General features: G+C 46.7%; 1 protein-coding gene across 2 annotated transcripts in view; it reads left to right on the top strand.

Moving 5' to 3' along the window:
* Positions 1-865: 865 nt before the first annotated feature.
* CCNJL (cyclin J like) overlaps positions 866-25,995 on the top strand; it is a 50,336-nt gene continuing 25,206 nt past the window's right edge. Inside the window, exons 1-2 of one of the 2 annotated variants that reach the window (XM_060295490.2) lie at positions 866-911; positions 1,674-1,788. In XM_060295490.2, coding sequence (XP_060151473.1) covers positions 1,723-1,788 — 66 coding nt within the window. In that variant the 5' untranslated portion in view covers positions 866-911; positions 1,674-1,722. Of the gene's footprint in view, positions 912-1,001; positions 1,296-1,673; positions 1,789-25,995 lie in introns of those variants that run through there. The other variant, XM_030841206.3, reaches the window with a different exon arrangement.

Here is a 25,995-nt window from a genome sequence, read left to right as displayed (position 1 = left end):
TGCATCGGCAGGCAGATTCTCAACCACTGCGCCACCAGGGAAGCCCCTCACGGTAGTTTTTTAAATTTATTTTTTATATTAAAACTTCTCTTTAAGCACCTATTGAAGCTTATTAAAGCTGATTTAAAAATTTTTTTTCCAGGTGGGTACTTGGGTACCAGTCAGAAACCAAAGGCTCTTTAGTGGCAGCTATTTGTTGTTTGTTTTATACTTGGCATGGCGATTATCCCTTTATATGAAGTATCTTATTTAATGATTCAGTATCTCCAGCAGGTTGGTGCAATTTTTATTCCCAATTTACACATGAGGGTTCCAAGCTTACAGAGTCTGAGGAACATGGCAAAAGTCACCCAGTTGCTAGCTGGATTTGAAACAGATCTGTGAACGTCCAGAAGAATCACAAAAACCAATCAATCTTTTGTGCCATCAGAGGAGCTAATTAAAGGGCGTGCCTTTCCGAAAACAATCAACTCAATTAAAAGGACAATGCCTTCCATCCAGCGGGCCCTCCAAAAAGACTGGTTTTCTCCCAATGTAAGGCGTACAATTTATACCTTGCAGGAGCATAAAAAAATATCCGTTGATTTACTGAGCCTCCTTTAGAATCAGGGACTCGTGAATAATCAAGAGCGGAATTTCTGGCGATTTCGTGGGAACTGTCCGTTTGGAAATCCACCTCCCCATTGCAGGGCCGGTTAAAAAAAAAAAAGAAATAAAAAAACAACCAGGTGGAACCGACGGGAGGTTGGCTAGAACAGCGCACGCGGGAGAGAGAACTTTCTGGGGGCATTCTGCCCGCGCCCTTCACGAGTGGCGCGCGCAGGTGGCGCCGCGGTGCCGGCGCCGCGGTCCCAGCGCTGCCCGCGTGAGTCCGCGGGGTGCCCAGAAGGCCACCCGGCGCCCACGCGAAGGTGAGAGGAAGCTTTCCACTGAGGCGGGGGAGGAGGGCTGACAGGAAACGCAGCCAGCGCCGGCGAAAGAAAGACTCCAGTTCCCAGCCCCCCGCCCCGCGGGGTGCGGGGGCCGGCGGCGCATGCGCGAGGCCCGGCCCCCAATTCCCCCGGCGAGGGAGGAAGGCCCCCGGCGGCCCCGAGGCTGCGAGCCGCGGCGGGACCCGAGCGCACGCAGGGGCGCGGCGGTGGCGGGGGCTAGCCGGGCTACGGAGGCGGCAGTCAAGAGCGTGGAGCGCCCAGCGCTAGGGCCCATCCGCGTGCAGGCACCCCAGGGCACAGCCAGCTCGGCCCTGGGCCGGGGGGGCCTGGCGCCCGCAGCCCTCCACGCCCGGAGAGGGATGCGTGAGTTTCGCCTCGGCTGGAGGGCAGGATGTGGGAGCAGGACAAAGGCTGGGCGGCGGGGGAGGAGTTGGGGACGGCGAGCCGGTGGCCGCTGCCTGAGCCCTGGCCTCTGGAGAGCTAGCGAAGTCGGCAACTTTCTCTGTAACTTTTGCAAAAGGGAAGATAAAAATTCTGCAAGTTGTTGCACAGCTCCAGGTCGCCTCAGGTCCCGCGAATAGAGGGGAGGGGGCACTGCAACCTTCCCGGGATGGGAGGCGACCGCCAGCTCCGCTGAGCGGGACAGGAGGGGGCGCCTGGCAGAGACCCCGGCCGAGGACGAGAGAGGATGGGATGCCGGGGGGCGCGCTACGGCCGCTGAAGTTGCCCGTGTCCACACAGGGTGCGCCCTGAGAGCCCGGTAGCCTCGCGTCGCGGCGCTGTAGACTCGATGATGGATGAGCCGTGGTGGGAAGGGCGTGTCGCCTCGGACGTCCACTGCACCCTGCGCGAGAAGGTCAGTCCGTCCCCGCCCTTGTCACTCGCAGGTCTGGGTATTTAAAGTCCCTTTCGCTCTCGACTCCGTATCCTCAGGTCGCTCTGCGTGGGAACTAGGAACTCTCGGTGCTTTTCTTTCCTCCTGCTCTTAGCCTCCTCCTGGGACAGTCGTGAGGTGAGAAACGAGACTGGAGAGCTTAAATTGGTTTTTCTGCTTAGGAGCCCAGAGTTCTCAGACAACTAAACTGTACCCCTTAAGGTGGTATTTCCCATAGTACTGTCACCCGAGATTATTTTAAAGGGTACGTGAATGAACTTAAAAAAAATAATCATCGTGTATTTACTTTAATGTGCAATTTAAAAACATATATATCGAGCAAGTTCTGCATAGGCTAACTGATGATGATTTTCCATATATTGTAACGATGTAGTTCCTTTTAAAATAAATTTAAGTAAAAGTAGTGACTTTACATAAAGAATAATTAGGTAAATGATAGTATAAGGCATACGTAGTTAATGCCCCCACCCCAAATATATCTAGGATGGGACTGAATAAGATTTAAGAAACATTGAAGTAGAGGCTACACAGCACTATTTACAATAGTCAGGACATGGAAGCAACCTAATCGACAGATGAATGGATAAAGAAGACGTGGCACATATATACAATGGAATATTACTCAGCCGTAAAAAGAAACGAAATTTGTAGTGAGGTGGATGGACCTAGAGTCTGTCATAGAGAGTGAGGTAAGTCAGAAAGAGAAAAACAAATACCGTATGCTAACACGTATATATGGAATCTAAAAAAAAAAAAAGAAAAAATGGTTCTGATGAACCTAGGGGCAGGACCAGGAATAAAGACGCAGACATAGAGAATGGGCTTGAGGACATGGGGGGGAGGGGGAAGCTGGGGCGAAGTGATAGTAGCATCGACATATATCCACTGGTATATATACATATATACCAGATGTAAAATAGACAGCTATGTGGCTAGTGGGAAGCAGCCACATAGCACAGGGAGATCAGCTCGTTGCTTTGTGACCACCTAGAGGGGTGGGATAGGGAGGGCGGGAGGGAGCCGCGAGAGGGAGGGGATATGGGGATATATGTATATGTATAGCTGATTCACTTTGTTACACAGCAGAAACTAACACACCACTGTAAAGCAATTATACTCCGATAAAGATGTTAAAAAATAATAATAATAAATAAATAAAGGAGAGGCTACAAAACTAAGAGAATGTGGGGAGACAACAAACACTCCCCTGCCAGTTTGCCGCTGGTGGCAGAAGGTGGAGGCACCTGAAATGTGATCTCTGCTTTCCCCTCACCTCAAAGGGAGAAGTGCTGATGGGCTCCCGGAAGGTGGAAGAGTCCAGGTGGGTTAGAGATGTGGCCTGTGTGTCTTGTCTCCTGCCCCTGGGTGGTTTGGGGAACAGGTGTGAAATAAAGGTGTGTCTTGGTTTCCTAGGGCTGCTGGGACAAAGTACCATAAACCTGGGGACTTACACAATAAAAATATGCTCTCTCACAGTTCTGGAGGCTAGAAGTCCAAAATCAAGGTGTTGGCAAGGCCATGCTACTCCTTGGCATTCCTTGGCTCGTGAGGCATCACTCCCATCTCTGTCTCTATTGTCACATGGTGTTCTATCTGTATTTTCTCTCCTTATAAGGACACCTGTCATTGGAATAGGGGCTACTTTAATCCAGTGTGACCTCATCTTAATTTAACTAATTACATCTGACAAGACCCTATTTCCAAATAAGACCACATTTTTAGGTTCTGGGTAGACATGAATTCTGGGGGGGACACCATTCAACCCAGTACAGGGAGGGAGAGGTCTTCTTAGTGGATTAGCTGGCTCCCTACACAAACAGGTCTCATCCAGTGCATTTGCACCCGATGTCTATGGAGTTCTGCTTAAAAAGTCACCAGCTTTTCAGGGTTTTTTCCTCATCAGGGGGTAGCTGTCTTCTAGTAAAATTATTTTTTCTTTTTTCCTGTACCTAGTCTATCTCCATCTTGCATTGCTTGTCCGGGCTGTGGCTTTCCTCTGCTCCCCTTGGTCTTCTTCCCAGAACAGAATGGCCCAAGGTGCAAGCATATTTTAGGCATCTGGAGAAGAAATCCAGGTCTTGGTGTTTCAATTAAAAAGCTGGGGCAGTGGGATGGTGGACCAGGCAGTAAGGTCTTGGTCCTTTTCTGGAGGTGGTGGCTAAATAAATTAGTGAGGGCTGCCGTGGAAATTGGGCTTCCTTGTTCATTGTAGGCTCAAGTGGTTGTTAGTTCTGCTCATAGCTTAGGAGGAATGGCTTTGACCTCATTGGTCCTTTCTAGCAGGAAGGATTTCTGAGAGCAGTATAAACTCAACCAGCTCAACTACCTGAGAATCCTCAACCTTTTGTATATAAGCAAGATTGTTCTAATCTCTCTTCCAGCCACTCAGAGGAGCAGGGCAGGCAGTTCCCCAATAATTGTGCCTCACCCATGCCATAATGCCATATTGGTTCACTGTTAGGCTGCCTACCTTGAAGGAGGACGGGTTTGTCCAGGTTTTTCAGGTTAGAGACAGAAAACTCACTGGGTTGATACTCGGGGTCACCTGTGACTTGAAGCTGGTCTTATTAGGGTAAATCCTGGGTTTCTTTTTTTACTTGAAGTATAGTTGATTTACAATGTTGTGTTAGTTTCTGGTGTACAGGAAAGTGATTCAATTATACATACATATACATATTCTTTTTCATATTCTTTTCTGTTATGGTTTGTTACAAGATATTGAATATAGTTGCCTGTGCTATACTGTAGGACCTTGTTGTTTATCTACGCTATAGGTAATAGTTTGCATCTGCTAATTCCAAACTCCTAATTTATCCTTTCCTCACCCTCTTCCCCCTTTGGTAACCATAAGTTTGTTCTCTGTTTCTGTGAGTCTGTTTCTGTTTTGTAAATAAGTTCATTTGTATCATATTTTGGATTCCACATATAAGTGATATATGGTATTTGCCTTTCTCTTTCTGACTTACTTCTTTTAGTATTATAATCTCTATGTTCATCCATGTTGCTGTAAATGACATTATTTCATTCTTTTTTATGGCCAAGTAGTATTCCATTGTATATATATATCACATCTTCTTCATCCAGTCATCTGTTGATGGACATTTAGGTTGCTTCCTTGTCTTTGGCTATTGTAAACAGTGCTGCTGTGAACATAGGGGTGCCTGTGTCTTTTCTGTTCATTTCTTTTTTTTTAATTAATTAATATTTTATTTTTGGCTGCGTTGGGTCTTCGTGGCTGCGCACGGGCTTTCTCTGGTTGCTGCAAGCGGGGCTACTCTTCGTTGCTGTGCATAGGCTTCTCGTTGTGGTGGCTTCTCTTGTTGAGGAGCACGGGCTCTAGAGCGCAGGCTCAGTAGTTGTGGCGCATGGGCTTAGTTGCTCCGCGGCATCTGGAATCTTCCCGGACCTGGGATCAAACCCGTGTCCCTTGCATTGGCAGGCAGATTCTTAACGACTGAGCCACCAGGGAAGTACTGCATGTATCTTTTCAAATTAGAATTTTCTCTGGATATATGCCCAGGAGTGGGATTGCTCGATCATGTGGCAACTCTAGTTTAAGTTTTTTGAGGAACCTCCATACTGTTTTCCATAGTGGCTGTACCAATTTACATTCCCACCAACAATGTAGGAGGGTTCCCTTTTCTCTACGCTGGCTCTCCTTGCTTATAATGTCATACTCTTTGTTTGTTGAATGCTGCCAGATGAATACAAAGTGTGTTTCCATCTAGGCTGTTGAATTGTCATCACAGAACCAGGAGCAGTTATCCTCACTTGCCTGGTGTAGGAAGCAAGCCTGGGATGACAGAGATAGTGGGAGCCCCCCCCTTTGTCAGATATGAGATTCCAGTATAGTGTTATACTACAGTATATAAAATGTGACACTGGGGAAACAAACCTTGGTGTTGAATGCAAGCTACTAATGGCAGTGAAACCTTGAGGTGCTTATTTAGCCTCTCTAAACCTCTTTAAACCTGGCCCCATCGTTCATTCTTCCCACAACAGGCAGAACCTAGATTGTGTCACTTCTCTGCTTAAAGACCTCTACCGTCATCCCATTGCAGTTATAATTTCCAGTCCTTATCACCACCTCTGTTACCTGACACAGTCCAGCCCTGGCCTGCTCTCCTGCCTTGTCTCCTACCCCATACCATTCTGACCTCCTTTCTCTTCCTTGAATAAGTCAAGCTCCTTCATGCCTCAGGGCCTTTGCACAGGCTGTTGTTCCCTCTATCTGGAGTCTCCTTTTCTCTATAACTGTTCCTCTGTGTCCCTCAATCGAATCATCCTGTTTTGTTTTCTATATAGCGTTTAACGAGTATCTGGGATTATTTTCTGTTTGCTTATTATCTTTTCCCCCACACGAGAATGTACATTCCACAAGAACAAGCCTGTGTTTGTCACGTTCAGTGCGGGGCCGCAGTGTCCAGAACAGAGCCCCCCTCTGCAGAAGGATGAGATGAGTGAATCTTCTTTAATTTCCTCTTCTGTAAACTGGGGGAAATGTTTTCTAGGAATGTTAGGATTCAGTGAGAGAACCTGAGAGCCGTGTGAGGCACGTGGCAGCTACTTGACAGATGCTGTGCTTTTCTATGCTTTTCCACTTAACGACCACTCCGGCGGAGGCTGACAGCCCCTTTTGTGACATGCGTGGCTAGGGTAAGGCTTGGAGTTTGTGACTACCCTCTCTGAGGGGTTCGCGAGTGTGACAGGGTCTTCATATATAATATATATATATATCATATATATGATATATATGATATATATATATCATATATATGATATATATATCTCATATATATGATACATATATCATATTTTTTATATATATATATATATATATATACTTTTTCATATTCTTTTCCACTATGGTTTATTACAAGATATTGAGGGACTTCCCTGGCGGTCCAGTGGTTAAGACCCCACGCTTCCACTGCAGGGGGTGTGGGTTCAGTCCCTGGTCAGGGAACTAACATCCGGCATACCACATGGTGCAGTCAAAAAAAAAAAAAAAAAAGATACTGAATATAATTCCCTGTGCTCTACAGTAGGTCCTTGTTTATCTATTTTATATGTAGTAGTGTGTATATGTTAATCCCAAACTCCTAATTTATCCCTTCCCACCCACCTTTTCCCTTTGGTAACCGTAAGTTTGTTTTCTACGTCTATGAGTCTGTTTCTGCTTCCTAAATAAATTAACTTGTATCATATTTTAGATTCCGCATATAAGTGATATCATATGGTATTTGTCTTTCTTTCTGTCTTACTTTACTTAGGATGATAATCTCTAGGTCCATTCATGTTGCTGCAAATGGCATTATTTCATTCTTTTTAATGGCTGAGTAATATTCCATTGTATATATATGTACCACATCTTCTTTATCCATTCCTCTGTTGATGGACATTTAGGTTGCTTCCATGTCTTGGCTATTGTAAATAGAGCTGCTGTGACCTTTGGGGTACCTTTTGGACCATGTTTTTCTCCAGATATATGCCCAGGAGTGGGATTGCTGGATCATATGGCGACTCTATTTTTTCATTTTTTAAGGAACCTCCATACTGCATACTGTTTTCCGTAGTGGCTGCACCAACTTACATTCCCACCAACAGTGTAGGAGGATTCCCTTTTATCCATACTCTCTCCAGTATTTATTATTTGTAGACTTTTTAATGGCGGCCATTCTGACCAGTATGAGGTGATACCTCATTGTAGTTTTGATTTGCATTTCTCTAATAATTAGCAATGTTGAGCATCTTTTCATGTGCCTGTTGGCCATCTGTATGTCTTCTTTGGAGAAATGTCTGTTTAGGTCTTCTGGCCAATTTTTGATTGGGTTGTTTGTTTTTTTGTTATTGAGTTGTATGAACTGTTTGTATATTTTGGAAATTAAGACCTTGTAGGTCTTAATTTGTTTTCAAATATTAAATTACTCCTTTGATCATCCTACCTGGCCTTACTGCTTCTGCTGGAGCAGAGCTAGAGCCCTCCTCCTTTGACTACTTTTCTGCTGGGGCTGGGGGTGCCAGTCAGTACAGGGGAGTCAGGATTCTTCCTTATCACACCTGTGCCCTTGAACTTCTTCACTGAACATGGGGGGAGGAGCAGATCATCCCCACCATGCTGGTGGTGACAATGAGGCTGTTGGTGTTTTCCTAGTAACCAGCTGTATGCCCCAAGGAGTGTTCAGATTAGACTGACAGCCACTTTTTTTTTTTTTTTTTTTGCCAAAAGATGCATCCACCCAAGTTTAAAATTAGCAGGTTCTGGGTACACATGATGAAATTAGGTCATGGGATGGCTGTCAGCTTGAGGGCCAACTTCCTGGTCCTTCAAGCCTCTCTCCCTTCCCCCATGTGTCCTGGCCCCAACCTCATGCTTCTTTCATTGTCCTTGTCACCTGTGTAGTAACTTGTCCTACTCACTAGATTGTGAGCCCCTCGCAGGCATGAGGTGTGTGTGATATCTCGGGATTCCCAGACCAGTGTGATGAGGTGTGGACGGAGGGCAAGGGGTGTCCATCCCTTCACCTGCTGCAGACACAGCCACTGGGGGAGCACAGAATGGAAGGACGAGGCTTAGGTGGACTTGCGGGGGCATGGTGAACGGTGGTGCAGGAATGCTTCCCAGGAACCCTCCGTTGGGTCTTGGGCATGTCCCAGGAGGTGATATTTGTCTTTTTGAAGACAGTAAAATTCCCCCCCACAATCCCACCCCTTGGAAGTAATTTGTTGACATTTTGGTGTAGGTTCTTCTGTTCCTTTGTGTGCCTGTCATCACAATATATTTTTATTTTGGAGTTTTTTTTAGTAAAAATGGAAAATATCTTTTCTCAGAACACTGTTGATTTTGTAGATGTCGTGCTCACATTTCCATATCATTCTTCTCCACCCAACTCCTGATTATTGGACTTTAGCAAAAAATTAGAAACGATTGTGTTTATTTAGAATAGACAATATAAGAACATGGCAAAAAGGAAAAACACCCAGGTTATATGAAAGGGTGGATGGTGAAGAGGCTCTAGTTTTCCTCCCTGAAAGGTACCACTGATCCCAGTTTCTCATGAATCCTTTCAGAGTTGTTCTCTGCATGAACAAACCAACTGTGTGTGTTCTAACACAAGTGGTAGTAGCATTTACACACTTCCCTGTACCATTTGATGTTTTTAAATGTGTACAGTTTAATAATTTAAATATTTTTTATGAAATGACCAAACAGAAGCTCCATGACGAGAAGGGATTTTTTTTTTGGTCTTTTCTGCTCATTGTAACAATAAAGGTATAGTGTAGATACTCAATATATTTGTGTTGAATGAATGAACGAAATATTTCTTTTTGGTAATTTTTTATCCAAATATATACATTTTATTTTATATAAATGTTATCATAGTATATTATAGTTTCATAACAATTTTTTTCTTAACTGCATATACTAAGTAACTTTGTATGTCATTAACTATTCTTCTGCAGTATCATGCATAATGTTTTATTGTATGGATATACCATGATTTAACTCATTTCTTTGTTAGATACTTAGATGGAGCTGCGTTTTCATTTTTTTAATTGAAGTTAATTTATATACAATACAATGTACAGATCTGAAGTGCATATGCAGTTTCGAGTATGCAGTGAGTTTTGACAAATGTATATACTCATGTAACTACCACCATAGTCAAGATACAGAACATTGCCATCAACCTAGAAAGTTCCCAGGTACCTTTTCTCAGTCACTCACCCCATCATGCTCCCAGCCCCAGGCAATCACTGATCTGCTTTTTTGTCTGTGTGGATTAGTTTGTGTTTTCCAGAGTGTCATATAAATGGAGTTATATGTATGTGCTCTTTTCTGTCTGCCTTTTTTAACTTAGAGATTCACTTTTGAGATTCACTTTTTTTTTTTTTTTTTTTGGTGGTACGCGGGCCTCTCACTGTTGTGGCCTCTCCCGTTGCGGAGCACAGGCTCCGGACGCGCAGGCTCAGCAGCCATGGCTCACGGGCCCAGCCCCTCCGCGGCATGTGGGATCTTCCCGGACTGGGACACGAACCCGTGTCCCCTGCATCGGCAGGCGGACTCTCAACCACTGCGCCACCAGGGAAGCCCCTGAGATTCACTTTTGAGAACATTTTTGAGATTCACCTATGTTGTATCTATTAGGAGTTTATTTCTTTTTTATTGCTGAGTAATATTCCACAGTATGTGTATTACATAATTTGTTCATTCATCTCCCTCTTGATGGTCTTTTGGGTCATTTCTCCTGTACCATTTGATTTTACACAGCACTGCAGTGGTAATCCTATTCTTCTGTCTGCGAGGGTGCTCATGAGAATAAATGCCTAAAATGGAATTGCTGGTCTTGGGGTGTGATTTTAAGAACTTTGAGTTTCACCAGTTAATAAATTATCAAAACTTGCACCAGCCTGCACTTGCACCAGTGGTGTGGGAGGGTGTCAGCTTCCCAGTAACTTTGCTAACCCTGGATATTAGCCTTTAAAAAAAAAGAAAAGTCCATGCCGGGCTTCCCTCGTGGCTCAGAGGTTAAGAATCTACCTGCCAGTGCAGGGGACACGGGTTCAAGCCCTGGTCCGGGAAGATCCCACATGCTGCAGAGCAACTAAGCTCGTGCACCACAACTACTGAGCCTGCGCTCTAGAGCCTGCGAGCCACAACTACTGAAGCCCGTGCGCCTAGAGCCCATGCTCTGCAACAAGAGAAGCCACCTCAGTGAGAAGCCCACACACCGCAATGGAGAGCAGCCCCCGCTCACTGCAACTAGAGAAAGCCGACACGCAGCAACAAAGACCCAACGCAGCCAAAAATAAATAAAATAAATAAACTTATTTTTTAAAAAATTCCATGCCATTTCAGTAGGTCAAAATGGTGTCCCTTGGCTATGTTTAAAAGAATCAGGAACCCAGAATGGGAAAAGCGCTAACAGATGGAAAGGAAGGGGTAGAGAACTCTGAATACTTTCCAGGATCTGGGGAGGCCCATATGCAGCAGGGAACTAGCCTGAGACCTGTGTCAGGCTGGGTGAGGGCTGCTGACCTTCGGCCCTGGCCAGAAAACTCCCCAGGCTCCCTCTGAGCCCCATTGTTGCAGTGTGTGCTTCCCTCTACCCCCAAGTGGCAGTTACTTGGAAACTTGAATCTTGAGGCGGAATTTGAATTGTCCTGCGGCACTGGCTCCCTTGCAAGGTCACTGGAGCAGATGGTACCAGGGCCTGGGCCTTCTTTGTGGTAGGGACATCTCCCCTGGTAGCACCAGCTACTTACTTAGTCCAAAAACAGTCATCCATTGACTTGCGTGGGTGGGTTGGGATGACAAGGAGTGAGGTGGATTATAAGAACAGAGAAAAGCATCAGGAATTGGATGGATTCAGTTATTGTAAGGAAAACTTGGAGAAAACCTAAATGCCCATCAGAGGGGAATTGGTTTCACTGTGGTTCATGCATACACTAAACTAGGTGGAGTTATCAAATATGATGAGGTAGATAACTTTCTGCTTAATAACAATTAATTTCCTGATCCTTGTAAAAAAAAAAATGCAAGTAACTCAGTACTGCTGACTCTTTGGAGTGCACCACTGTGTTTTCCTTTTTATTATAGAAATTTTAAAAGATACACAAAAGTAGAAAGAAAAGTGGAATGAATCCCCATGTACCCTCTACCCAGCTTCAGTACCTGTTTCATCTTCCCCAGACAGCATGTCATTTCACCCATAAATATCTACTAAGCAATAAAAACCTCTTTTTTTGACATAACAACTATGCCATTATTACAAAACTCACCGTCATTCATTAATAATCTATTGCTCAGTCCATAATTCAGTTCTCACAGCTGTCTCAGAAATGGCATTTATAGTTGCATTGTTCAAAATCACAATCCAGATAAGATCCATGCATTATATTTTTTTAATTGAATGTAAGTTTCTTTAAATTCTATAGTGCTTTATAATTTTCAAAAGTTTCACATACATGATTTCATATAATCCTGTAATAACCCTTTTTTTAAATCCCCTGCTTCTATATTGTCCCACCCCCTTTCCCTCTCCCCACTGGTAACCACTAGTTTGTTCTCTATATCTGTAAGTCTGCTTTTTTGTTATATTCACTAGTCTGTTGTATTTTTTAGGTTCCACATATGATATCATACAGTATTTGTCTTTCTCTGTCTGACTTATTTCACTTACCATAATGCCCTCCAAGTCCATCCATGTTGCTGCAAATGGCAAAATTTCATTCTTTTTTATGGCTGAGTAGTATTCCGTTGTATATATGTACCACATCTTCTTTATCCATTCATCTGTTGAAGGACACTTAGGTTGCTCCCATACCTTGGCAATTGTAAATAACACTGCTATGAACATGGAGGTACCTGTATCTTTTTGAATTAGTGTTTCTGTTTTTTGGGTTTTGTTTTTCCACATATATACCCAGGAGTGGAATTGCTGGGTTATATGGTAGTTCTGGTTTTAGTTTTTTGGGAAATCTCATACTGTTCTCCACAGTGGCTGCACCGATTTGCATTCCCACAAACAGTGTAGGTGGGTTCTCTTTTCTCCACATTCTTGCCAACATTTGTTATTTGTGCTCTTTTGATGATGGCCATTCTACAGGTGTGAGGTGATAATCTATTTCGTTGTGGTTTTCATTTACATTTCCCTGATGATTAGTGATGTTGAGTGTCTTTTCATGTGCCTGTTGGCCATCTTCATTTCCTCTTTGGAAAAATGTCTGTTCAGTTCTTCTGCCCATTTTTTAATTGGATTGTTTGTTTCTTTGATGTTGAGTTGTATGAGCTGTTTATATATGTTGGATATTAACCCCTTATCAGTCATATCATTTGCAAATATCTTGTATTCAGTAGGTTTTTAAAAAATTACTCTTAAGTCTTTTATTCTGTAATGGTTTCCCTGTCTCCCAGCTCCTTAAAATTGTTTTTTTCATGCCATTGGGTTTTGGAGAAACCAGGTCATTTGTCCTGAGGGACACCCCCTGTTCTTAATTTGGCCTATTACTTCCTCATGGTATCCTTAACTTGCGTTCACTGTTAACAGTTTGGCTTGTATACTTCCCTACTCTGTGGGACTAGAATATGCTGCAATCTCCTTGTTCTCTAGTTGGCCGTCAAACATCACTTCCTCAGAGGAACCTTCTCCCACTCGCACACAAGGTCAGTCTGCACCCCTGTGACGTTCTCAGACTACCCTCGATTATGCCTTCAGCACCCAGCATGACTTGTAATTGTACACTTCTTAGTGGGATTGTTCCTGGACGGCAGGTGCGTGAGAGCAGGCTGGGACCGTGTTTCCCCAGTTCTGAGCAGAGTAGCCACAAGCCCCTTGGTGTGTGCTCATCACGGATGCCTGGTCTGGGGTCTGAGCCTTACAGCCCACACACACATCGCCTTCCTGGACCTCACTGTCTGGTGGAGTAGGTAGCACGGCTGCCAGTAACTCCATCTACTGGGAGAGAAACAGCCTCCAAGGGCTTCAGCACTTGGCCAAGGCTCCCATTAAGTGGGGGAGCTGGGACCTTAAAACCTCGCAGTCTGCTGTCCGGAGTCTGACTTTGAAAAAGCAGAGGAGTCGCACGCAGCCTTGAAGGCAGCGATGTGTAACAGGGACTTCTCCTCAGCGGCGGTTCCACCCCGGGGCGAGTGGTACAGAGCTGTTGGCTCTGAGTGGAAATCTCTTGTTGGTCTCTTCTTTTGTGTTAACTTTCTGTTTTGAAGTATTATCAAACTTAGCAGAGTTGCCAGCACAGCACACAGTTGTAAACACTTTAACACATTTGCCTTATCATCCCTTTTTCTGTCAGGTGGTTTCTTTCCCCTCTTGGACCAAGATGCAGACATAATACTCCATTATCCCTTAATATTTCAGGCTTTATCTTGCATGGTTACTTTTAAGATGGGCCATAAAGCACTTTCTGGGGGAACTTGAGTCAAACCCCTAGCGACACCTTCCCAGGTAGGAATCCTACCTGGAAGGCTGGTTCAGGTGAAGGGGATTCAGCATTTGGATCAGGAGGGAGGAAGCCGGGTGGCCACAGGTGGCCTGGCCGTGAATCTGGGAAGGCAGAGTTCTGGCTCATTTCCTTGGACCATCCCCGTGGCTTATTGGCAGACGGCTTCTTCATTAGGCAGTCATTTACTGAACCCCGTGTATGACCTGCAGACCCTAAGAGGCTCTCCCAGGAGATACCACAGCCCCAAGCCCCACTCCGGTCCTGGGGGTTGGGAGAGGGGGGTGTTCTTAGCACAGCTGAGGCTAATCATCTCAAACCACTTCTGGCCATTCTATTTGTTAATGGTTGTAAAAGCCAGTGAAATGTAGCAATGCTATTCCCCGTTAATGGGTGTTTGTTGTGTGCTCGACAGTATGTTCCCTCCTGTTATCTAAATCCTCCGGCAACCCCCTCTAGTAAGTACTAAATTTTCCTCATTTTATCCCCACTTTCCAGACGAGCCTGCTAAAGTACAGAGAGTTAAATAACTTCCCCAACGTCATACAGCAGGTAGATGGCAGAGCCAAGATTTGAACCCAGGCAACCTGGCTCCAAAGCACACACTCTATTTTTTTTTTTTTTTTTTGTGGTACGCGGGCCTCTCACTGTCGCGGCCCCTCCCGTTGCGGAGCACAGGCTCCGGATGCGCAGGCTCAGCGGCCATGGCTCACGGGCCCAGCCGCTCCGTGGCACGTGGGATCCTCCCGGACCGGGGCACGAACCCATGTCCCCCGCATCGGCAGGCGGACTCTCAACCACTGCGCCACCAGGGAAGCCCCAAAGCACACACTCTTAACCACTGTACCAGCGGTGACACCCCATTGCCTAGGGAAGTGTGAAGAGCTTCCAAGAGAAGGTGAGATGTGGAGGAATTTCATCTACCAGGGCTCAGGGCCGTGTGTGATAGTCGCACATCAGTGACCTGCCAGGGGCGGTCTGGTGAGTAGGGGAGGAGGGGGAGATGGACCGGGAGCATTGGCTCTGGGATGCAGGTCTCCGTAGGTGTTTACACTTATCCTGAGACACATGGAGAGCTGTGAGGAGCGAGGGCTGAATCACTGGAAAATGACCTTGGCCTTGGAGACCTGGGTGTTAGTAATGATCCAAGGAGGTGGCTTCTGAACCAGGGCAGGAAGTGGGGAGACTTAAGAGTTTTAGGAAATAGGGTCAAAAGGACTAGTTAACGAACAGTGAAAGATTTCATGTTTCTTACTTGTTGGAACAAAGAGATTTTCCATTGTTGAGGGACTGGCCTTTTTCATGATGAGCAGTGTTCTTAGAAAGCTCCTTCCAGCAATTAATTGCTAGTTTCTGTGTAATCTTTCAAGACTCCCACTGCCCTCTAAATTAAGGGAGTAGGTGTTTATTGGGCACAGTATGCCAGACGTTGTTGAATGTTTGTTGCATATTATCTTATTTGATAATTAAAGTTGCCTTAATGTCCTGATCAAGCAAGGCACTAGTAGTTCTTGCACATCGGCGCAGGTTCATTCTTGCATTCAACACATGTTTTTTAGCAGCCGACCACATGCCACACACTGCTAGCTACTGGGGATATAAGTGATGAACAAAACAAAATTGTCTTCACGGAGCTTATAGTCAAGCATCAGGCTCACATGAAGTGCTTGTAAAGCATATTTAGGTGCCCAACTCCATCCCAGGACGTCTGATTCAGTAAGTCAGGAAATGGGGAGTGTAATAGATTCCTAGGGCTGCCTCAAACTGGGTGACTTAAAACAACAGAAGTTTATTCCCTCACAGTTCTAGAGGCCCGAAGTTTGAAATCGAGGTGTCTGCAGGGCCGTGATCCCTCCAAAGGCTCGCAGGGAGGATCTTTCCTTGTTTCTTCCAACATCTGGTGGTTGCCGGCCACCCTGCGCGTTCCTTGGCGTGTAGCTGCATCCCTCCGTTCTCTGCTTCCATCCTCACCTGGCCCTCTGCATGTGTTTGTCTTTGCCTGGTCTTCCCTTTGTATGTCTGTGCGTCTCTGTTTTCTCTTCCTATAAGGACACCAGTCATTGGATTAGGCTCCACACTAATCCAATGTGACCTCATTTTAACTTGATTGCATCTGTAAAGACTGTTTCCAAATAAGGTCACATTCTGAGGTTTTGGGTGGACATGAAACTGGGTGAAACGCTATCCAACTCAGGACCTGGGGGCAGCCTCCATGTTTCAGTAGATCCCCAGGAGATTCCAGTGCCTGTGATCAACTGACCACAGTTGCAGAAACCCAGGTCAGCAAGGGACTGGAGTCCCAGCTGGAGTGACCGGGGGTTAGTGGTGGTGGTTACCCTAACTGACTCGTTTTGGGCTGCACGGTAGGGTCTGGGTGCCCAGGAGAATCCATCAGAAGGAATCTGGAAACTGGGGAGGGGAGCTGGAAGTGTGGAGTGAAGAGCTTTTGAGACCACAGCGTAGGAATGGTGACCCAGGGGAACAGGAAGAGAGAGTCCAGGGTTGGACCTGTTGCAGAGAACCACCGTAGAAGGGGGCACATCATGACCCCTCCCCCAGGTGATGGAGGGTGTGGGAGAATGAGGGGCACCCCCTGTCGAGAAGGTGTGGGGCGTGGTCATATCAGGAAGCTGCTGAATGGAAGGACTCTGGGGGCGTTTAATAAAAAGGTTCTGGGTGTTTTCGGTTCTGGGAATGAGGAGGTGTGTTTGGAGCTGGCTTTCCTGCCATTTGCAGAGTTCAGGGGGCCCGGGAGAGATGGGGTGGCTGGGGGTGACCTTTCTCTCTGCTGGAAGGAAGCTGCAGGCCAGATATCAGCAGGAGAGGATGTCACCAGCATTGTTGGCTTCATGTACTGCAAGCCACCCTCTCGAGAATGTTGAAATAGTGTTCCCGCAGAGAAGTTGATTCTTTACGGAAAATGTCTCCTCGGGGTTTATGAAGCAATCGGGCAAGAGAGGAAGGGAGGGTGAGTGATCCTCCGGCTTTGCAGGGCCTCCCAGGTCTGTGGTGTGTCCTCCTGAGGCCTCTGAAGAACCAACGCACCTCGTCCCCTTTTTCCCTTTCAATTTGCATGTCTCCACTTCCTGTTGGTCACCTTGGTTACCCATGGCGTTTCTTCACGTCTTGCTGCTCTTTGTTCTCAGGCCCACTCAACCCCTGGAGCTGTTTCCCAAGCAGCTGGCCCAGAGCCTGGAGGCCCAGCCTCCCTCGGGAGGTAGCCGTTGGCAGCGGGGAGGATGAGCATGGTGGGAAGCACGGGAGGAGACCCAGAGTGGTTTTCTTTCAGTGGCTGGTGTGGGAGAGCAGCTCAGCCGTGCTCCGCACCTTGGGCTGTATGAAGCAATTGTCACACTCAAAGCAATGTCACACCCCGGGCCCGGCCAGCTCCTCTGATGTCCAAGCCAGGATTTGCCACTAACCCGGAATGTGGCCTTGGCCACTGAACTTCTGTGCCTCAGTCTCCTGGGTACTATTGTTAGTGGCAGAACCTCTGCCCGGGCCCATGTCAAGAGGGTGGGTGTTGGGATGGAGAGCCTAAATTGGGTTAAATTGTCGGGGGTGTCTGTGTGCAGAGAAACAGTGTCAGAAGGGCATATATCGACACTCATACATACTCACAGTTATCTCCTGGTGGAGAGATTGCTGGTGATTTAAATTTTCTTTGTATTCGTCGTATTTTCTCCAATTTCTGTAGTGATGAGATATTTTATAATCAGTTAACTATAGCATTATTTTGGAAGGAAAACACAAACCTAAACTATCCCATGGGGACTCCAAAACATAGTGTTAAGATCACGGAGTCAGAAAGCCCAGATACACATCCGTCATTTATTTTATTTTATTTTATTTTATTTATTTATTTTTGCGGTACGCGGGCTTCTCACTGCTGCGACCTCTCCCGTTGTGGAGCACAGGCTCCAGACGCGCAGGCTCAGCGGCCATGGCTCACGGGCCCAGCCGCTCTGCAGCGTGTAGGATCCTCCCGGACCGGGGCACGAACCCGTGTCCCCTGCATCGGCAGGCGGACTCTCAACCACTGCGCCACCAGGGAAGCCCACATCCGTCCTTTATTAACTAGGAGCCCTTCGGCAGGTTACTTAGCCTCTCTGAGCCATCCTTGTCTGGAATACTGGCATGCTGATGATCCCCATCTCCTGGGCCTGTTGGAGGATGAGAGGACAAAATGCATGGGATGCAGTGTCTGGCAAATGACATAGAAGCTTTCCAATTATAAATATGATACGTATATATAAAATGGTATGTATAATATGATACATACATATAAGCTTTCAAATTATAAATATGATACATTCATCATAATGAGCAAGTCCAGATACTCGTGAAGACCAGAGGGGAGGTATAAAGCTCAGGGAGCTGAATTCCAGGGGAAAGAGAAAGCTCTGTCCTTGCCTTGGGCTGACATGTGCCTCAGTCTATCCAGTAGCAACAGAGGGTAACCAAGGAGGAACCAGGTCTGTGGTTTACGGAGAATTGGGGGCTGCCAAAGTTATAAATATATATATATATATATATATATATATATAAAAGAGATGGGACGGGGCAGAAGATTTAATCTTGGGCCCAGTCCCTGGACCCCTCAAGGCAGGGCAGCCAGCACTTGGCTGCCCGGGGCTTCTGTGGCTGGCGTCTGTGGCCTCTTGTGCCCCTCCTAGGCTCCTAATACCAGAGCCATGTGGAAATTCTTACCAGGGGCCATTCTTCAGGTGGAAGCTGGGGTTTTTAATCTCAGCAAGCTTTTCAGTTAATCTCTTGATTTCGAATCATCACATTATTAGGCAGTGAGCCAAGGATTTTCACCAGAGTCTTGCCTTGCAGATGCGCCGGGGTTTCATTTTCCCCAGCGCACCGGGGCCCAGCTGCCGGCACCCTAAAGCACCATTTCACAGAACAAGCTCTCTGGGATGTTGTTAGTCTGCCCCTGAAAAAGGACAGCAGGTGGTAGTGGTCTGTGGATAAATAAATTTAACCTAGCGTTTCTCAAGACTATGTAAGTTTTTTCCTGAACAAATGTTTCAGGGCCTCTAGTGGGCTAATGTGTATGTAGTGTTTCCCAAACTAATGGCCCAGAGAACTCTTTTTTCAGGGGCTGGGGTGTCAGGGAACACATGCTGGGAAGCATTACCTTTGGGATGATCAAGTGTGGAGGGCATAATTTATGATTCTTAAAGCTCCCAGCCCTCTGTAAACACTGACCTTCTTCCTCCTCGGTCACCCTGTGTTGCTGTTGAGTAGACTGAGGCACACACCACCCCAAGGCAAGGACAGCTTTCTCTTCCCCTGGAATTCAGCATTTCCCCCACCCCACCCCCCATCCTCACACTGCCAGGCTTTGTGGGTAGTTGGAATTGCTCAACTAGATGAATAATTTTATTCAACCTGAGATCAGGAGCAACTCATTTTTTCTTACCTTTTCATTTCAAGTATTTGCGGTTCCCCAAATTTGGAGATTTGGGTAAGTATTGAGTATCTCTTTTGTGTCAGGCGCTGGGGTCACAGAGCCGAACAAGATGAACCCAGTCCCTGCCCTCCTGATGCCCAGTCAGGGGTGAAGAAGGTGGTGCTTGTATGGGGGGAGGGAGGGAGGGGTGGATGGAGGGATGGATGGATGGATGGCTGGAAAGTCCTGGATGCTCGGGGACTGACAGGGGCATGACCAGGGAACACTTTTCAGAAGTGACTTTTAAGCAGAGATCGGAAGAAAGAGTGGGTTAATAGTCAATTAGAAAGTAACACAGTGCAGGACACCAAGGGGTCAAATGAAGACTTCCCTTTCTCCTCTAATATGAGAAACCAGGGGTGACTGGCTGAACTTTCACAGTACGCATGACCTTCAGAGCCCTCTGAGGTAAGCCTTCAAATGCCGGCAGAGGCTGTTTGTGAGGGGCACACACTGAATTTTCTTCCCCGTCTCTCCTGCAACAGTGATGGGCTGGGGTCCTGGCTACGGGCTCAGGGTCTGTTGAAGTGCACTTGGGGCTGGCCTTGCCCATGTTCCCACGCACATCTGAGCCCAGCATAGGTGCAGAGGGTTTGCCAACCTCTGCCAAGGTCAGCACCTCGGTGCTGGGGGGAGGGGAGGGGGAAGCACAGAAACCTCCAAAGCCTCTACAGGTGGCCCTGATGCCTCTGTGTGTAGCTCGGTTTGGGGCTTCATGTGGGTCATGATTCGCTTGTCCCTGGCCTCTCTTGGAGCCCTGCACCTCTCAGGAAGTCCTCTTTCTGCTTTGAAAGCCTCAGGCAGAGCCCTTAGGCAGCAAGGAGAGTGTTTCTAAAGGACTCAAGCCTGTCTTGACACCTACCGCCTTCCTCTCCCCCAAAATGGCACCTCTGGTATCCCTGGGGTTTCCCACTCGGGGGCTGTTCCCCCACCCCGTTGGTTACCCCAGGGAAGGGTGCAGGACCAGGTAAGGGAGACTCGGGGGAGGAGGTTAGAGAAGGCCCCAGGTGGAGGGAAGTTCCCCCAGTTGGTGTTTGCTTGGGTCGCACCTGTGTTCATCACAGAACACTCCATTCATTCATTCATACATTCATGCCCTCATTCAACAGATACTCATTCGCCCTCACTGTGTGCCGGGTACCAGGGGTACAACCAAGACCTGGAAAAAGGTGGCTCCCTCCCTCCCGGAGATCACATTGTGGGTGGTAGGGGCAGGGCGGGGGCGACAGATGGAACACTTGAGTCAGCAGTAACTGCTGATTGTAGGGCTGCTGCAGCAGAGGGGGGTCAGGGAAGGCCTCTCAGACGACACCCGAAGGAAGATAGGAGATACAGCCCAAATGTCCAGAATCGGGGGTCTGGTTAAGTCACAGCACAACCTCACAATGAAACTAGGCAGCCATTGAAACCACAGATTCCTGTGAAAGGGACGTGCTTGTAGATGAGGCTCCTGTTCTGTGAAAGTTTGCACAGAGAAACATCCGAAGAATCCGTGTGAAACTTAATAGTACTTCTCGCTGCACCAGGGATTATCAGTGATATTTGTTATTCTTTTTTACTTTAGAAAATGTATCAGTGAGCACATAATTTATAATTAGTAAAAAGAAGAAACAAGGAAAAACACTACTTCTGGGTAGTGCCTTGGTGGGGTCTTTGCATCTTGTGAGGATGAAGCGGGATATTTAGCCCAGCACTGGCAAGGGGGATGCTATTATTAAAGAGCTGATTTTGTCAAAGTGGTGATGCAGGGTTGCCAGGGAATCCTTGGGGATAAGGTTTGAGCTGGGCCTTAATATAGTGGGTATCTAGTCCCTCTCTCCATTTTTTTCAAACTGGAAACACAGTAATTGAAATAATAAAGCGGATTTTTTTTTTTTTTTTTTACAGTGAATGTTTTTTAAAAATCTGGGCAGTGTTGAAAAGCGTGAAAGTAAAAATCATGTGGGATCCCAGCCCTCTGAGATAACCACTGTAACCACTTTGGTATACATGTAATAGTTTTTTTCCTAGTCCATTGTTATTATTTTAAAAAATATGGTAAACTACTGAGATAACAAGAGCAGGGTTTTTTTTAAGGTGGATCCCCCTGCCCTCACCCTATCATGGCCATCTGTCCCTGTGCTCCCGCCTCTAGATGTACCTGAGGCACAGGTGCTCCCCCGTCTGGCTCAGGTGATAAAGAGCCAGAACTGGGGAGGGAGAGTTTCAGGAAGCTTCTGCCCGCCCCTCTGCCCCTCCTCTCAGTGCCCTCCCCGCAGCTTTTGTGCCAGCCACGCCGATGCTGCCCCTGGCCCCAGCTCTAGCAAAGTCACCCTGCCTGACTGGTTCCTGCCCCCTTTCCGCCCGCGCCAGCTGCTGCGTGCCTGCCAAGTGCCTGCCTAATCCAGGAGAGCTTCCTGAGCCGCCTCTCAGCAGGCTGCTCTTTGGTTTTTGGAATCCAGGCCACTCAGCACTCAGCGGAGGGTCTGGCTTCATGCACCCGGAGCTGACTTAGGTCAAGAGTGCTTGGGGAGGAATGCGATCCTTAGAGCAAAGCCCTTGTAATGAATGCCTTTCCCCGCTAATTGGGTTAGGGGAGTAATCGGCTGGACTCTCAACTAAGCAGGGTAGGCATGCTGGCATCCCGCATTGTTGTTCATTTGCCAAAGAATCGCCCTGCTCTGAGGTGCAGGAGAAAAGCAGAGGCTCAGAGCTCCTAATTCCCTTTGGTTCCGGGGCTCCGCAGAGCACGTGGAGTGGTCAGGCTTCCTTTTCTGCACAGACCCCCAGGCCCAGCTATAACCCCTCAGGTAGAATGTCTCGTTCCAGCGTACAAAGCAGCTTCCTATGAGAGCCCGACAGAGGCAGATAAGCTCAACTTACCTGAGATTTGATTGCCCAGTTTGAGGGAAAGGCCACTGACGCTTGCTTGAGTGCTGTTAAGTGCCAGATGCTTTACGTTATGGCACTATGACCCCCGTTTTTTGCATGAGGACACGGGTTCAGAATTCACATGCCCAAGGTTAGTAAATAGTGGAGGTGAGACTCCACCCCAGAACTGCCTGACTTTACAATCTGTGCCAAGTTGCTCCCCCATATATGGCAGGGATGGGTGTATTTGGAACAGGGAGGGATGTCCTTGTGTTCATTCATTTTTTTTTTTTTTAAATTGACTTTGTTTTTTAGGGCAGTTTTCGGTTCACAGCAGTACTGAACGGAGGGTACAGAGATTCCCCATGTACCCCTGCCGCCCCCTGACACACACACAGCCTCCTTCACTATCAACAGCCCCCCCCCAGAGGGGTCCATTGGTACAGCCAATGAACCTACATGGACAAGTTATTGTCACCCAAAGTCCACAGTTTACATTGGGGTTCATTCTTGGTGTTGCACATTCTGTGAGTTTGGACACGTATCCATCATTATAGTATCATACAGAGTAGTTTCACTGCCCTAAAAATCCTCTGTGCTCCCCCTATTCATCTCCTCCCCACCAAACCCCTGGCTACCACTGATCTTTTCTCATTCTCTCCATAGTTTTTCCTTTTCTAGAATGTCATATAGTTGGAGTCATAGTATGCAGCCTTTTCAGATTGACTTCTTTCACTTAGTCATATGCATGTAAGTTTCCTCCATGACTTTTGATGGCTGTTCATTCCTTTTTGCTCATGCAGATATTTTTTTGAGCACCTGCCCCTGGGCCAGGCTCTGGGCGCTGGGCAGATGGTATCGGCAAGATGGACATGGCTCCTGTTCTCTGAAGCTAGTGTTTAGCAGGAAAAGACACATAAATAAGTAAATACCTGGCTGCGAAGAACAGCGTGCTAAGAGAGAAAACAAGGGGCACCTGATCTGGAATGATGACAGGTCAGAGAAAGCCTCTCTCAGGAAGTGACCTTTAAACCCGTGTCTGAGGGAGGAGAAGAAATGGGGCTGGGAAGCATCGCAGGCATCTGTGCTAGTGTTCAGAAGCCTGCCCACACTTGAGACCAGCCTTCTCCAGGAAGCCCTCCCTGCTAACTCCTTCCGGAGCTATTGTTGCCTGTTCTGAAGGTCCATAGCTTTTTCTTTTATGCACCGATGGCCTCCTGTGAGAATCTGCTCAAGCCAGTGGGCCCTTTTCCCGGGGGAGTGTTCAGAGGAAAGACCTACAACGTATTGCTTTGAGTTTCTCTTGACACAAGGGAAAATCCAGAGGGAGGGAGTGAAGCTTGGCTGGGCTGAGCTGAGCCGGGAGGGAAGTCAGGACATTGCATATCTGACTTACTGTGTTTGGGGCCTTTGAACCGCCTTGATGAGGGCAGCGCGGCCTGGGCCAAAGGTCGCTTGGCTAATTTCCCCCAGCTGCTGCCTGTGGAACACCAAGGATCTGTGACTGCTTGCTTCTCGTCAGGAGCCGTAGAGCCCTCTGCTTAGAGGAAATGCCCAAGTAGGCTGCAAGCTTGTGGAGGCTGCTGGAGGGTGGGGAGAGGGCCCTGTCGTTGAGGGGCTGCAGCCACACGCTGGCTGCTGATTCCAGCTGTCTGGCTGTAGCCCAGGACGAGCCTGGCTGAGCGGTCTCCCCACGTGGCTGCTGCACCCACGTCAGTGCCCTGCTCTCAATCCTTCGCTGGCTCCCCATTGCCCTCAGGGCAGGCCGGATATCTTAGCAGGACATACAGGCTGGGACCCTGCCCACCCTCGCAGCCTGCTTTGTTCAAGCATACCCTCCCTCTCCGGCTGTTCCAAGGGCTCCAGATTCCCCAGACAGGACACCAGTGTGGCCTTGCAGGTGCTGTTTTTCCTGCTGAGCTTCCTTTCCTTCCTGCTTCTTCAACAGGTTAATTCCTAGACATCCTTCCAGAATTTGGCTAGACAGGTCTCTTCTCCTTGAAGTCCCCACGGACCTGCTACTCTACACAGATAGCCACACCTTCCTCTGGGCCCTGGGTGGTTGATACTCATCACTGCAGTCCCTCCCTTCCTGTTCCCCTCCCTTCCTTCACTCCTTCACTATTTAGTTTCGGGCACCTGACCATGTTCTCATCACACCAGGGTGGTGGCAAAACAAACATAAGCAAGAGCAGACCCAGACCCCCACATTCAAGGAGCAGCATGAATCCATCAAACAATGCAGATGAATAATACAGAGAGAAGTCAGATCTTTTCCATAAAGAAGTTAAGATTTTCTCCATGATTGAAAAAGTCTACAAATCATAAATGCTGGAGAGGATGGGGAGAAAAGGGAACCCTCCTATACTTGGTGGGTATGTGAATTGGTGCAGCCACTATGGAAAACAGTATGGAGGTTCCTTAAAAAACTAAAAATATAATTGCCGTATGATCCAGCAATCCCACTCCTGAGCATATATCCAGAAAAGAAAAAAGCTCTAACTCAAAAATATATATGCTCCCCAATGTTCATAGCAGCACTATTTAGAATAGCCAAGACATGGAAGCAACCTAAGTGTCCACTGACAGATGACTGGGTAAAGAAGATGTGGCACATATATACAATGGAATATTACTCAGCCATAAAAAGTATGAAATAATGCCATTTGCAGCAACATGGATGGACTGACCTAGAGATTATCATATTAAGTGAAGTGAGTCAGGTAGAGAAAGACAAATATGTGATATCACTTATATGTGGAATCTAAAGAACAATGCAAATGAATTTATTTATAAAACAGAAACAGATTCACCGACATAGAAAACAAATTTATGGTTACCAAAGGGGAAGAGGGGGCGGTGGATAAATTAGGAGTATGGAATTAATAGATACGTACTACTATATATAAAATAGATAAACAATAAGGATCGTTTACTGTATAGTACAGGAAACTATATTCAATATCTTGTAATAACCTATAGTGGAAAAGAATCTGAAAAAAATATATATATATGTTAACCGAATCACTTTGCTGTACACCTGAAACTAACAAAATATTGTGAATCAAGTATACTTCCATTAAAAAATTGTTTATTAAAAAAAGATTTTCTCCATGATTAAAAAATTAAAAGGTTGAGAAAAAGGATACGTTAAAATTCTTCTAGTCTCAGATCTAATATTGCTAGTTAGTTAAGCCCTGGGGTTTTGTAGGACTTTGTCAAACTCAGTTCTTCATGTATAATGTTAGGAACAGGAAATAATTGATTCAGGCTTTGGGCATCTTCCTTGAGCACAGCTCTAGGGCTACTGAGAGAGCTGTGTTGTGGACTCAGGGCTCTGGGAGAATAAGCCAGAAGAAAAGAGATCCCAGCATGAAATCTCCACCAGGCTTCGCTTTCAGAGGAGCTTTCCCAGAGTCCACAGCTTTCCTCCGTAGTGTTGATCATGGTTTGGAACTCTGCAGTTGCCTTATTCTTTGATGGCCATCTCTTTCTAACTGGGCCATAAACTCCATGAGAGTGGGTGTTGTGTCCATCTTATTTTTTTATAACAGCTTTATTGAGATACAAGTCACACACCATAAAATTCACCCTTTTGAAGTATACATTCAATTGCTTTTAGGGTATTCACAGAGTTGTGCAACCATCCACACTATCTAATTTCAGAACATTTCCATCATCCCTAAAAGAAACCCCATATCCATTGGCAGGTCCCCCTGCCACTAACCTCCCCAACTGCCCCCAGCTCCCAGCAGTTGCTAATCTGCTTTCTGTTTGTATGGATTTGTTACCGAAAGGGGGGCCGCTTCCAGGGCCCAAGAGTGGACTCTTGTCTAACGCTTGGAAATGTATTGTCCGAGGAGACACGTTATCCTTACAGGGCAAAAGACTTTATT

The sequence above is a fragment of the Globicephala melas genome, chromosome 3 (assembly GCF_963455315.2).
Source record: "Globicephala melas chromosome 3, mGloMel1.2, whole genome shotgun sequence".
Classification (NCBI taxonomy): Eukaryota; Metazoa; Chordata; class Mammalia; order Artiodactyla; family Delphinidae; genus Globicephala; species Globicephala melas.
This window is presented reverse-complemented; position numbering and strand designations above follow the sequence as displayed.